At 34.0% G+C, this 14,795-nt stretch overlaps 1 protein-coding gene across 1 annotated transcript in view; it reads right to left on the bottom strand.

Moving 5' to 3' along the window:
• Window positions 1-4,001: 4,001 nt before the first annotated feature.
• Window positions 4,002-14,795, bottom strand: part of Duox (dual oxidase) — a 247,583-nt gene continuing 236,789 nt past the window's right edge. The window contains 11 exon segments of the mRNA XM_085945005.1: window positions 4,002-5,134; window positions 6,002-6,130; window positions 7,513-7,668; window positions 7,810-7,969; window positions 8,786-8,969; window positions 9,598-9,712; window positions 9,827-10,044; window positions 10,378-10,606; window positions 11,550-11,817; window positions 13,304-13,491; window positions 14,229-14,432. Coding sequence (XP_085801131.1) covers window positions 5,006-5,134; window positions 6,002-6,130; window positions 7,513-7,668; window positions 7,810-7,969; window positions 8,786-8,969; window positions 9,598-9,712; window positions 9,827-10,044; window positions 10,378-10,606; window positions 11,550-11,817; window positions 13,304-13,491; window positions 14,229-14,432 — 1,980 coding nt within the window. The 3' untranslated portion in view covers window positions 4,002-5,005.

The following is a 14,795-nucleotide window of genomic DNA, read 5'->3' as shown; positions in this document are numbered from 1 at the left end:
TAGATGAATATGGTGTTTACCATATTCACCTAAGTAACCTACGTGATTACGAGGAGTTTTCGCTACAAAACTAGAAGAGTCTGGGTATGAGAAATCTTTATTATTTCTAAATGGTACCTACCCCAAACCATTTTTCTGTGGTCACGCCTAGGCGATCAGGTCACGCACTGCTTAGGGACACATCAACACATAGCAACAGTGGTCACGGCAATTGGTCATGTCAGCAGAACGAAAAAATATTTTATTATATTTATCCGTGTAAGATATCCGAGAATAAATAATAACGCCTACGATGGCCGAGCGGTTGCCACGTCGGCTGATAATGTCGTGAGTCCCGGGTTTGAATCGCAGGTCTAGAAAATTTACATGTTATTTTTCAATAGGTTGAGCAAGTGGCTAACATCCATTTGTTAAAAAAAATATATATGATAATACAACCTCTACTCTGAATTTACGAACAAAATGAGGAAGCATGTTGATTCGGCACATTGGGCGCGTGACACCTCCGCATCCTTCCATGTCCAAACCGTCCCTGAAACGTACAACTATACTGCTGCGTCTTGCTGTGTGATTCTCTTATTCGTGGTAGGAGGTATGTGGTTAAAAAATTTAAAGTTCGGAGATGTTGAACTGCGGATACTTTCTGCTGATAATATCTTGCATGTTTTCTAGGTGGAAGAGTTTACTTAACTATCATTTCTATTTGGAAAAAAATAAATTAGGATGCCAATATTTCTTAGTCCGTCACTGCACACTGTTTTGTGTTTAGAAAAATTGGCGCTGAAAACAATGCTAAATAGAACCATGGTAGGTACAAGTTATATTGTGTTCAATTACAAAGGCCATAGTGTCTGTCAAGGCGTAAGATAGTGAGGATTTAATTTATCCATACGTAACTGATATCTCATCACAGAATAATTTATGATCCTCTGAACTTGTCATAGTCAAGCACGGAAGACCCTTTTCAATAGCTTCCTTTCAAAAATATCCAACTTCCCCTCGTTTCTCAAACTCCAGCATTCCATTCCATAGGTCAAAATGGGACAGATTTAAAAGATGCCTCGAAACAGTACAAACAGTCACACAGTTAATAAATTATAGCAAAATTTTAAAAGGATGCTTATTTTTGATAAATTGAGTAAGTATACAATATTATCGAAAACATAACGAAATCCATGCTTAGTATTAAAAAAATCCAATTGGATATTTTAATAGTATGTATTTGGAATCAAGTAAAACGTGCGTGCGGGGGTGCTCAAAATTAGTCAGAACTCGCTATTGGTAAACCGTAGTAGGATTTGTATGTCAAAGTAATAATTCTCCTACTAATTTTTTGGCTGATGTCGTTTTGTGCGGTAGGATTTCATGCGTAATTCCTGCCACGGTCATGCGTCAGAATACGAACCGAACTAATGGTTAACTTTCCAGAGTATTGTTCTATATGCGGTGGCGTTTTTACCTCGATTTGATAGCAGCTACCAAATGGGTTGTCCAGATATTTCAAAATAAATGGCACTAAATAATTTACTAAACCGACTACGAGGGTTGTCCAAAAATTAAAGACCTTTATTATTTAAAAAATCAGGAAAATTTTATTTTTACAAAAAAAGGATAAGAAATTGTAGGTACATATCCCCGCTATTTTTTGACGTAGTCTCCGTTACGATCGATGCACTTGGTGAGCCAAGGCACTAGGTTCTCGATTCCTTAGTAGAACTCCGGCCCTGCAGACCTCAAAAATGTTCTCATTTCTTCCTCCACGTCCTCGTCGGTCGTTTTCCGGAAAAATGCTGCTTCAGGTGAAGAAAAAGAAGGAAATAACTCGGCACCAGGTCGGGACTATGAGCAGTATGATGGAGGACATCCCATTTGAATGACTCCAAAAGCTTCAAAGATATCTAAGCGCTTTTCACACGGTTTTGTTTGTGAGCTTCCGTTAGCATTTTGGGCACCCAACGAGCAAACCTTTGCATACCACAATTTTACCTCAAAATCGTTTGTATGGTAGACTAACTGATGTCTGGGATCAAAATTGCGAACTCAGGGACTGTCAGACGGCGATTTTCACGAACTTTATCATTGATTTTCGTCAACAAAATGCCACCAATTGAGGACCTCCTTCCTCTCCCCTCTTCATCATGAATACTCGTTCTACCACTCGAAAACTCAGTACACCATTTCCTGACATTCCGCTGGTTCATCACATTACCATAACTAGATGACCATAACTAACGACGATGGATTTTAACAGGATGGATCTCCCTCCTGGTTGAGAAACCGAATGATTGAACGCACCTCGCAGGCGGCCGGATTCGACAGCGGAGCATCCATCTCAAACAGACCCAAAGGTCATACTGAAGCGGCTACCAAGCCGGCTAACCACTCGTTCTGGAGAAGGAAGTCTACGCTACACGCTAGTGGTGTTATCTTTTGAGAAATAAAATCTGCGTCGCCAAAAATGAATAAAGGTCTTTAATTCTTGGACAACCCTCGTATAATTCAATCTCTCGTATCGGAATTATAAGCCAGAGCTGGAAATTATTCCGAATTTTAACCATGAAATATTGAGTTATCAATATTGGTTGTGATCATGGTCCTAATAGCTAAACAAACATTCCTCATAAAAAAATCTATTGGTGCCAGTAAATCCATACACGTATACAGGTGCTAATATTATATGTTATTGTCATAGATGCGGACCTTTCTTTACGAATTGCAATAGTGTTGATTATTTAACATAAATATGAACCTAATCGTGGTATACTCAGTTGTTCTATAGGAACACAAAAATAAACACATAGATCAGTCATAGACAATATGAGTTTTATTAATCGATGACTTTTTAAAATTCATTACAAACGGTACAAAATGAGCATTTAAATCACTATTTACAGTAGGTAGGTACATGAAGTGATATAATTACTTTAATTAGGAAATATATTCTTATCATATTATTATAATATTATATTGTAGTTATTTATAAATTAGTTTATATTTACATATTAATAATAATTTATATCCCTAAAATACCAATTATAACTTTATCATAATAATACATAGATAATATAGACAATTCTTAGAATTGTTAAATCAAAATTTAAAATAGATTTTTTCCTACTAAAACATTATTTTTCACATTCATATTCACACATAATAAAATTTAATAAATTTCAATGCCATAATATTATTTTAACAGCCTATTAGCATTCAATTACATTAAATTTAACCTAAATTACAAAAGATAATAAATAATATTTTATAGAAAAAAAAATAATCAGTAATAATTATTAGTGTCGAGAATTTAAAAAAAATGCTTACTATTGCACTATTAAAATAGTATGACAATTAATAGTTAAAAATATAAAAGGCACATTGTTATTGGTAACAGATGTATCTAAAAATATTGTATTCATATCTAATATAAATAGTTTCAAGAATAATAAAAACTATGAAATTAAATTTGTCCATATTATTTAAATAAAATTATTTGAAAATTTTTTTCCATTTTTCAAACAATTAATAATTACTCTTTCACTCAACAACCTTGAAACCTTCCTCACATTATTTATAATACAATATTATCTTTGATAAATCTAACTTATAATAATAATATATTTATTAGATTTTTTCATATCACAATAGTTATTAAGTATTTTATTTCTTTAAATTATTTAAATAATATTTTGGAATTTTTATGCAAGTATGATAAATTCTAATAATTATTAAGTACTTATAGATTTTTTTACAAAAATTTAAATATAAAATAATCTGCTTATAAATAATTTTAATTTAATTTATTAACTTCACACCATAAAAAAATATTTATGTCTTTACTATTTACACTGAAGTGAAAGATCTTTTGATAATTTTTCCTAATTTTGTTGTCTAATTAAAATATTTTCTAATAATATTATATTTCTCATAAGACCTCTCACCTGTTAGATTTAGCTACTTTATACAACCTAATAGGTGAAAAACTTTGAACATGATATTTTTTTTTTCATAGAATATTAGTATTAAAAATAGATATCCAGATATAAAAAAAAAATGATTTAATTAATCCTCGATAGCATGATCTACTTATAAATAAGATAAAGTAGCACAGTACCATAGAAATTGGACTATAAATAGAAGGAGTCTTATAATAATTATGTTATTTCTGTTATGACAATTGAAATTATTTTGCAAGCGCATGAACTCCACAAATATTAATATCACTCAGTTGCCTTCCAATTGTCTTACATACACAACGGCGGCCATTTTTTATATGAATTATGATTACTTACTCGAGTGATGGATTGTCTTTTTATATGCTGTGAAAATTGGCAAACAAATGTCATAGCAGTAGTGTGAAGGTTTCTGCAAATGAACGAGCAAAGCGAAGTCACTTATAGATGTGGATAAGTGGTCCTTTTATTTGCTTCAATTTTATACATTTAGGCTCTATCTCTATAAGGAGGAGGTTTTCTACATCTTTGCACAGTACCTAATAAATATTATCTTAGAAGAGATTGTGTTGGTTAGAGACATCTTACAAAAAATTATGAAAACACTTTTTAACTGAAAATATTGTCTATTTTTCAGTGTTTTGTGTAACTTTAATTTTGACAGGTCCACTTTTTTGATAATATTATTTATGGTAAAAGTATTAAGTAAGTACAGAAATGTTTATCGTTTTTAAAAGTACACATTATAATTTATTTACCAGCTAATAATTGAAGAATTGAAATCATTCATCGTTGTCCTGTAAATATTTCTTTTATAAAACTTTCATCAGGTTAATAAATAAATAAAAAATTAGGCAACTAGAGGATTAAAACTACAGATAAAAAAATTATCACTATATTTCATCGACCATCAACGATGATGTTTTCTTCAGAGGAATATCGTCAACCCATACTATTTCACCCAGCACTATTTTGAGTACCTACAATAGTTGAGTACATACAAGTAAAATACATTTTTTATCAGACTCTTGAATCAATTTAGCACCGCCTATGAAGGCTCATCCGAAGTTCTCGAAATGGTGGATAAAGTAGGGAAGTTTTCGACCCTTGTTGACTTCCTCGCAGGCAGACATCACACTTTTGGTGAGCGGCCGTGGACCACAGGAAAATACTCCAATCTTTGATACCTGGAGAAAAATAATAGTCGTATAATTTATATATTTTTTGTCAATTATAAATAAAAAAAAATGATAAAATTGAAAGCCACATCGAGTTATATTTGATTGCTAGAAAGCCTGAATGATCTCTTTGTACATATTCTCTAAATTAGACAATTAATAGTAAAAATTAAATCCATTATTTTTCATCTGAAATATTTGAAACTAAATATAGTCAGCGGTCAGCGTGAGTTTTTTCTATGAAAAAAAAATTGAAACTCTTTGGAAACTATTTAAATATTATATGTACTGCCATCTGTTCGATTCGAAACAATGTTTCTTTTAATAAAGTAGGTATCTTATTGCCTTACACAAATTTAATAAACTTCTTGATAGATATAAATTTGATAATGAATATTCTTGACCAACAGACCATATCGATCAATGAACACTCCTAACGTAAAGAATATTATTATAACGACATTCTCAATTTCATTATTAGGTACTGACTTCTCTTTTTTATGACGGCATCCATCTGGATCGACTTCAAACCCCATGTTTGATCGTTAAAGTCAATTCGCAACGTTTTCGATACTTACCCCGGACATTTGAAGTTCATTCCCCCATGCAGAGTTTGAAATCGGTAGCGACCTCAGTGTCGAATTAATAATACTAGTTCTTAACTTGATACTTCTCTCCGCACACACGTTATGTAACAGACTATTGTACTTAACATTATAATGTCGACTATCTAAATCAGTTATGCAAAATCAGTGTTCATCCCCCAACATCCGACAACCCCTCTTCGTCAAAAATATTCCACCCCCTTCTTCCTCACCTATTTGTTTGGAGCAAGAAAATGGTTTGTTAGTAATTATGTAATAAAAATGTACTCACGTAGCTATGTTTTTTCTGTACAAATTTGAGGAAGGAAGACATGTCCGGCCTTCCAAAATGATTGACAGCCTTTAATCCTGTGAACATCGACATCTTGGATAGTCTTTGGAAGTGATTCTCGCAAATATACTGTAAAAAAAATTTAAGGGTAGGGTTGAAAGATTGTAAACAAAGTAATCTTTTATAAATTAATAATTTTGGAGGCCTATCACTTGGTCGGTGAAATTATGAGAGTAATAATTTTACATAATTTTATAATACCTCTATAGTTTTAATTTGGAGAAATTTAGCATTTAGCATAGCGATTATGTTATCTTTGCCCAATTTTCGTACATTTAGGCTCAATCCCTACGGAAGAAGGTTTTTTGAACATCTTTTGTAATATGTGATTTTTCATCCAAAAAAAAGAAATGGCGTTAAATTAATATGTAAAGTAAGTTGGACATAGTTATGCAGAAAGTAGCCAGTCCACAAAAAACAAAAAATGAGATATGATATAGATCAGATGCGAGAAGGTTTTCTTTACATTCTGCTGAAAATAGCCAAGCTGCAAAAAAATTATTCTTGAAATAAAATACTATTTACAATTTTACATTTTACATACATTTTTAACAATCATGTTGTTACTAAAGTGCCATTATCTCAGCTCGACATTATTGTGGACTGGCTACATTTTGCATAACTACGTTCAGTTTTAATACAGTCGAACTTGGTTATTACGAGGAAGATATGACCGACTGAATTTGCTCATTATAAGCATAACTCCTTATATAACATTCGCGCCACGTTCTATTTAAGCCATAGAACATAAAAAATCTGAAAACCATCGTAAAAATCCCCGAAACAAACATGGCATTCATAAACTACAAAAGAAGTCGTTTATTGTAATGAAATGCTGAGCCGCCGGCGCTGGTAGGTACCTACTGACGTCACAAAGCTTGGATTTTTTTACATGCAATTTCAACCATATGCGTGGATACTTTTTCAATGTTGTCGGCGAAAACACCAATTAGGTACTTAGACACTTAACTAGTGTCATAATCGTAATCCGATCCCGGCGGAATCGGTCTGGTTAACGTCAAGTTAACTAAGTTAAAGTTAAAAACTAACAAAGTTAAAGTCAAGTTAACTGCCCGGTCGGATTTTATTGCTTAGGGTCGAAAATGTTGTTTTTAAACGATCGACAGATTAACAGTTTTCCTCGGTACCTATACCCGAGAAGTAGCTCGTTATAAAAGTGAATGAATATATAGAGAAAACCATAAACTAAAATGTCAACGAATATTTCCTCATTATATCCGAGATCTCGCTATTTCCGTGATCGTAATAAGCAAGTTCAACTGTATATATTTTTAAACCCCCAATATCCCAGGGTCTCTTCAAGGATAGATCCGGCCCAGTGCAGAGGGCCAGACTTGATTTTTTTTACTATAGGACCATCAAACAACGAGGAATAAATGGGACTGCATTTAAAATTGATAATAAATTATGTAATATATGAAAGTACTTACCAGCATCGTTGTCCTTAAGTCAAATTTATGGAAGAATTGTGTAATGAAGATATGAATTTCTAACACATTTGTGACATCTTTCCGCTCAACGTCTCTCAATACATCAATGAACCATTCAAAATGCTTGTGCGATGGGCATATCCACAGGAAGTATACCTGTTCAAATTTAATAAGATTAGATTACTACAAATAAGAAATTTTGATTTATTATATTCTTAGGAATGGAAACAAATAGTGAAGGTAACACTAAAGGAATATAATTTAGTATTTCTTTCGATGGCTGAAGAGATAATTTACCTTTTTACAGGCAACCCCAGAGTATCTGTTGGTGCTGGTACCAAATACGAGATCATTGAGTATGGAGGCGTATGGCGTGACTCCGATTCCTCCGCCAACCATCACGGCCACTTCAAACTTGTACCAATCCTGGTTACCTCCTCCAAAAGGTCCCTGGATCCTGATGAAAGAAAATAATATACATAATCAATTATCATTGTTTGTCTATAGTAATTTATTAGAAATGGGTAACTAATCTCTGTGTGGCATCCGGAACACATGTTCCAGCCATTAGCTCAATCACCGAGGGCTGGTGAGACATTGATTCTCAAACCTCAAAAGCTGAGACATGCGTTGGCAATGGACAGAGGGAAGTGGCGCAAACTTTTGCTTGCCCTATGCTCCAACGCTGAGTTGTGACAGGGTTAATGAAGGAAGGAAGGAACTAATTTATTCACACTAAACACAATGAGACTAATGGCTGAACTTTTGATTATGTTCAAAACTGTAAATTCAGTCTTCGACTGCTCCGAACTATCGAGTATGATCTAGTTTCATATCCTCACTATACAGATGAAATATTGTGACCCTTTTCAGTTTGATTTTTTTTTAATGCTAGCCTTATCAATTTTTTCAATACCAAGGATTCATTCTCTTTCAAATAGTTCTTTTATTGACATTTTATTATTTAAATCTTAATTCCATTTAAAACTTCTGCAAACTATTTTCGTGAAAGTACGCTAAGGTAAGATAAGTGTTTTTCAAAAAGAATTTTATTATATGAGAGGATACATTGGAGGTCATGACATGGGTCATTGGAGGTCAACCTGGTGCGACAATGGGATTTCTCATCATGGTTATACATCACGAATTATATTAAGATTCTCCAAAATTATTAAAATTTTCAAACAGCTAGTGACGTACCTGGGTATATTGGTGTCACAGTTCAAATACTACTGCATTAGACTATTAAAATAATAATATAATAAATTTTTACCTTATTCTTGGTTGGTCTTCAGGATTATAGTTGCAGGGATCGAAGTAATTCCTCAACTTCCACGTCCATGGACCCTGTGCTTTTATATGGCAACTCAAATAGTTTTCGTGTGGTGCTGAAGTCAGGGTAAATGAATGGAATTCTTCCTGCTTGAATGCAGTACATGCAAGTCTCACCCATTGACCTGGAAATATTGTTCATTATAGGTATTTGATGTCAATTAAACCCTACCTAAGCCAAACCATAATAGTAATTTAGGTATGTTATGTGCGATCTGACAAAAATAGTAGACACACTTTTTCAGTCATAAAATTTGTTTTCGTTGAATTACGGATGGTGTTGGTTAGTTTTTTTTAAATTCATTAAGCCCTGCATAACCAAACCATAACCGATAAAAAATTTTCTTCTATCTATAAAATATCGAAAATGTATTGTTTAATGGCATAACTTTAAATATTTTATCGATAAATGAATATTTTTTGATTATTTTCAACTATGGCTTCGATTAGGCAGGGTTTAGTTGAATTTTAAAAACTAACAAACACTATCTACACATTGTAGTCTTAGTTCAATGAAAGCAAATACGTTTGACTGACAAAGTTTAGTGTGCACTATTTATGTCAGATCTTAACAGCCTACCTGCACCCTATGAAACTGCAAAATAGACGTATTCCAAAGAAAATCCTGATTACAATAATTACGATAAATATATCATTGCTTGTATTAGATACAATTATTTGTTACCGGGTATCATCTCGTTAAACTCAAAAACAGAGCCTTCACTGCAAACGTATGTGAAAATGTTAACTTACCAGAATGATATTTGAGATTTGGTGGCCTGTAAAACTTTATCTTGATAACGTCAGATGGCAGCAAATTGGTTTCGATGACGTCCAGCGCCATGTATTTGGTACGCAAACTAACAACCTGTAAAAAATATTTTAACGCTCAGTATTTTCAACTAGTGGCAATATATTGGTACAATACAATTTTTAAATATAAATAAGTACGCAAGTTTGTTAATTTAAGATGAAAATTTACCTTATCTAATACATAAATAATGGCCGGTCCAGCGAAGAAAATCCAAAACCTCGGAGCCCCCGTCAACCTCGCCAGTCCGTGAACCAGACACAAGGCATAAAGGAGAACATAGAGGCTGTGCGCTCGCCAAAAGTAACTGTAAGCTCGTTTTCTGATGATCGGATGGGCAAATACGAAGATTATCACCATTATTATGAATAAGAGAACTCCAGTGATTCCTGAAAATGAATTGAAGCAAGGAGTGAGTGACATTTCAATAAAAGATTAATTAGAAGCTGCTATCAAATTACCACATACTGTCTGAGAAGAAGATCTAGGCAATAACCGGAAGTCGCTAGTGCGGTTAAAAGTAGGAGTAAACAAATCAATATTTGACCATTGAAAACAGTTTTGTGGAATTTATAACAGCATATTAAACTTTAAAGTCGATTGACTCAATTTGGTCGCCTATGCAGTTGGATTATTTTAATCCTCAGTTCTCCAATTACAATAATTTTTGTGTTTATTGGTGGGATATTGGTAAAAATAGTATGAATGAAATGTATGTTTACCTGTAATTGTTTGAAACATCCAATAAGTAATTCCTGGCTTATAATCTGACGTAAAATGGACTTCTCTGGTGAGACATCTCAAGTGCTCAATTGGCTGCGTAGACACGTGGTAAAAATTCACCAAGTGGCCGATAGAGTGAAGAAGAGAGAAGAAAAGGGCGGTGCAGGCAGCTATCTTGTGGAATTGAATGTGGGAGTCCAGAGGGATGTATTGCTGAATAGAGAATTCCTGAAACAAAAACATTATCATGTAGGTATAAATAAAATTCTAATAGGTATGCAATACTGACTAAAATGTCCGACATAATTTATTATTAAAATCAGTGTCCATGTCTGAGTAAGATTTTTATAATAACTTAACAGTTTTAGTCAAGTCACACATTATGCCAACAGTCAAGCAATTTTGTCTTTTCCTAAACACATCAAAAAATAATCTTAACCCCAAATAGAGCATCAGTCACGCTTTTGTTAAGCAGAAAATTTTATATTTCAGCGCCATTTATATGACGTGGTAATAGTAAATTAGTGAGTTAAAGTAGTGATTTTCAAACTTGTTTGCCCTTTCTGTATAATAAAGAATCTTTCATGGCATCCTAAAAATGCATATTATTCTGAGAAACCAATTGAAAGAAAATTTTTTTGTTTTAGCTTTTCTACGCTGCCAATTGACTAGAATCGAAACTTGGTAAGAGATATCTTTCGTGTCAATCTATGTGCAGTATTTTTCGGCTACCCACTTTTTTATTTTACAAACTTTTGACAAAATTTTGAGAGATGTCGAAATGAAAGATGTAAAATTTCGAAAGAATAAATCCAAAGGACGCAGCGTATAACAGAATGTGCTCTAAAATATGGAACGAATGGTCACCATAGCTAGAAAGGAAGAGTAGTTGTTTAAAGACAACACCGAAAGATATAAATCTATCGTCGTGGTCATACATAATATACCGTATTGAATTAAGATTGTCTGGAACTATTTATTTTTTGGGATTTATCCCTTGGGAAATTTTTTGATAACTATAAAATAATCTGATCATACTCAGGTGATTCCACTTATTATAAAGATTCTTGGCACATGTCACATGTTAGAGTAAATGTGGCATAAAAAATATATTTTAAAATCAGTTTGGGATGAACGAACCGTAATTACATAAGTAGATAATTATACCAACCTTAAGTTTTGTAATGAGATTCCTTGACATGGTGAGTAGTAATAAGCTATAACAGAAGGACAGCGAGGCTGCAGATCCTCGTGTGATAGCGATACCAACTCCCATGATGTGTCTGAGATCTAGGTGTTCTGCCATGAATGAGTAGTGGATGAATCTTTCCACGAACAGCCCAATCGTGATGACGTAGAAGACAAAGAGGTAGAAAATGTTTTGGCGGTTTTCTTCTAAGAATGTGGTCAGACTGTCCCATTTTGTCATGATCCAGAATCTGTAAACCAAGGATAAGACATTACTGATAATAAACCACGGTGGTCGCGCGGCTTGAGCATTGGACTATCACGCCGTGGGTCTCAGGTTCGAATCCTGGGTCTGGCTAGTACACATATTGTTTTTCAATTTGTGTGTGAGTCAGGGTATGGACCTAATAGGTTGAGCAAGTGGCTGACATCCATTTCTCGTAAAAAACAAAATCTGTTAATACAAACCTCTACTCTGTGGAGGCCCATATTATGATCCTATTAGGATCGGACATGGTCGAAAAAATAATAATAATAATAAAAGAATAAGTTTGTCAACAATCTAAGCAGTATGCCACTGTACTGGCCACAAATTATCAAAAACAAACTACTTAGCACCATCTATGGTCCATCAATAATAGATAAATATACACCGTAAAAATATAAATTAGTAATAAAGGCTGTCACTTGCAAATTTAATTTAACTCCTAAAATAATTAACCAATCAAATAGGTATTTTGAAAAATACACAATTTCAATTGATCATTTAATTTTATATTATCAGTAAGTCGCATTTGGCCAAAATAAAATTATAAGCCCCTCCTTCCGTGAACTATTATGTTACGTATGTATTTTAAAAATAAGCTACGTCCTATACCTACTGTTTTTCTCTGTGGTAGCCTAGTCCTTTAACCTTTTCTATGCCTCACGATATTACTATAGAGTAGTATCTGACAGGCAGCAGATTTTTAACGACACACGTTGAATGTAGAGCAAAGCTCGCTATCGCTAAGCTTACTACAATCGCTTTAATACCGATAATTTGGGGCTAAGTATTTCATAATTATTCAAACAGACGTTACTGTGTGTTTAATTTTTTAGATTTTGCAAATCAATCGACAGTCGCTAGTAATTTTACTATAAAGACGGACGAAATAACTTGCGAAATTTGTATTTGCGGCCTGTCGATCACAGCGTCATAGAGCAAGATAACTCGCTGAAGGCATAGAACCGTTAAGTATAACTGTCCATGTGTAGGTACTGTTACCAAATACCCTAATGCCTAAATCCCCCATCAAGAATACTCCAATCGATAGAGTTTGGAATATAATCATATTTATTGTAACTGTAAACGAGTCGAAGCTAGACCAAGATGCACGCACAGCTAAACAAAGAAACACAAGGCTACCGTTATCTGTTTCGGAGGGGACTGAGGGTCAAGAAGTGGGTACGGTCAGTCGGCTAACTACCCCCGTTGAGCCCTTACGTCGCCTCTAAATACGATTCGCTACCTTTTTCGCGCCAAAGCCTACGATTACAAATGTTATTAATAATTAATTGTTTCCTGTAAAGCGAAATATACTTACGTAATGTCCCTGAATCAGTGTTTTCAATAAGTGTAAAAGTATAAATCAACACTCTCCGTAAACCCATACCTATCAGTACACTATTACACCCTGACTCCAACTGACACTCTTCCGGTATTAGATTTTAATAATCATTGTAGTTAAGACCAACCTTCGTTTTTCTGTTGCTGGTTCAATATGGAAGCTGGTCATTCTGGCGACGTTGGTCGAGGTATCCAAGAAGTTCTGTTTCGCTCCTTTACAATCCAAGCCGATGGCAACAAACTCTCCCTTGTATTCCTTCATCATCAACTTGAAGTCAGAGTATGTGAGGTGATCTTTGTGTTGCAGACCGGCATCCTTTTGACAAAAAATTGAGACTGTTAATAAATATAATATCACAATATGTATTTGTTTCCATCACTATAGGAGTGACAGAAGCCTACTTTTTCCTCTACTATACACCATATACCTATCTATTATACAGACTTATACTATGGCATAACAAACATTAGGCACCCTTTCAAGTTGTGCTGAGAGTATTCTAGGAGCAATTACTCAAAATGTTGCTCAGCATATTATACAAGAGTGTGCGTAATTCATATTTTAATTTAATTTGTCACGGTCAAGTTATGGTGAAAAGAGATCTTTTCGCTCACCAGAAGATGCTGCAAACTTTATGTAAGTTGACGAAGCTGTTCACTTTCATTCATCATAATATGGAGACACTACCATAGGATGTGATTGGCATTCTAGAATTCTCGACATAATCAAGTAGGAGATTCTGTTAGGCCAAGCCTTCAGAGCTTATAGGCAAAACCGTCATGTCCACTTAAGAACCAAGTTCAATAAGGCTTGAGATTGAAGCTATTAAATTACATACTTGCTTTCCCATTACCATCCACTATATTTCCACACCCTATCAGATGTATTATATATCGCTCTGTAACGAGTAAGATGCTCTCTTCAAAATTGTATTGCATTCCAGGAAGAAATTCCTAAAACTTCGGTTGTACATGACATACACTAAAGTGTGGAAGAAACATGTTCCTATTGAACTTATCTATTGTCCCATGATATTTTAAACATAAAATTACCTGAAACATGCCATCAATAAGCTCTGTGACATGGTCATCGCTGAGACTGGTAGTTCTTGCAATCTCCACGAGTGACCTCAACATCTCGCTGAGCTCTCCTTTGTCAATAACGCCGTTTCTATCGTTGTCACACATGTCGAAGATGATTCGTAACTTGTCTTCAGTCTTACCACGTGAGAACAACACTACTGTATCCAAAAATTCCTGCAAACAGACAAATTTAATGTGTTACAACCAAATAGAATATTTTTAGATTTGCCTTGTTATAATAATATAAAAAATGAGAATTGAGTATTAAATTTATTGTATGTTTGACGATTGAATTTTACTGCCATCACATTTTGATGATTCTATCTCATTCTTAAGGTAGATAAGAATGAACTATCTCGCTTTATAGCCTAATAGCGCCTGTACACGTGCATGGTTTTTCTGGCGCCAATAGTGTGTATTTTAAACTATCACAATAATAACTGTTTATATGCAAAAGTACTGACTGTCTCGCCAATCTCGCCGTAATGATACGTGTTTACATTTGCATTTTGGCGTTATGGTTGCGACAATATGTAC

The sequence above is a fragment of the Rhyacophila brunnea genome, unplaced genomic scaffold, assembly GCF_057557595.1.
Source record: "Rhyacophila brunnea isolate RB1 unplaced genomic scaffold, BYU_Rbru_1.0 scaffold_17, whole genome shotgun sequence".
NCBI classification, from domain to species: Eukaryota; Metazoa; Arthropoda; class Insecta; order Trichoptera; family Rhyacophilidae; genus Rhyacophila; species Rhyacophila brunnea.
The sequence above is the reverse complement of the archived record's forward strand: the minus strand, read 5'-3'. Positions and strand labels throughout refer to the sequence as shown.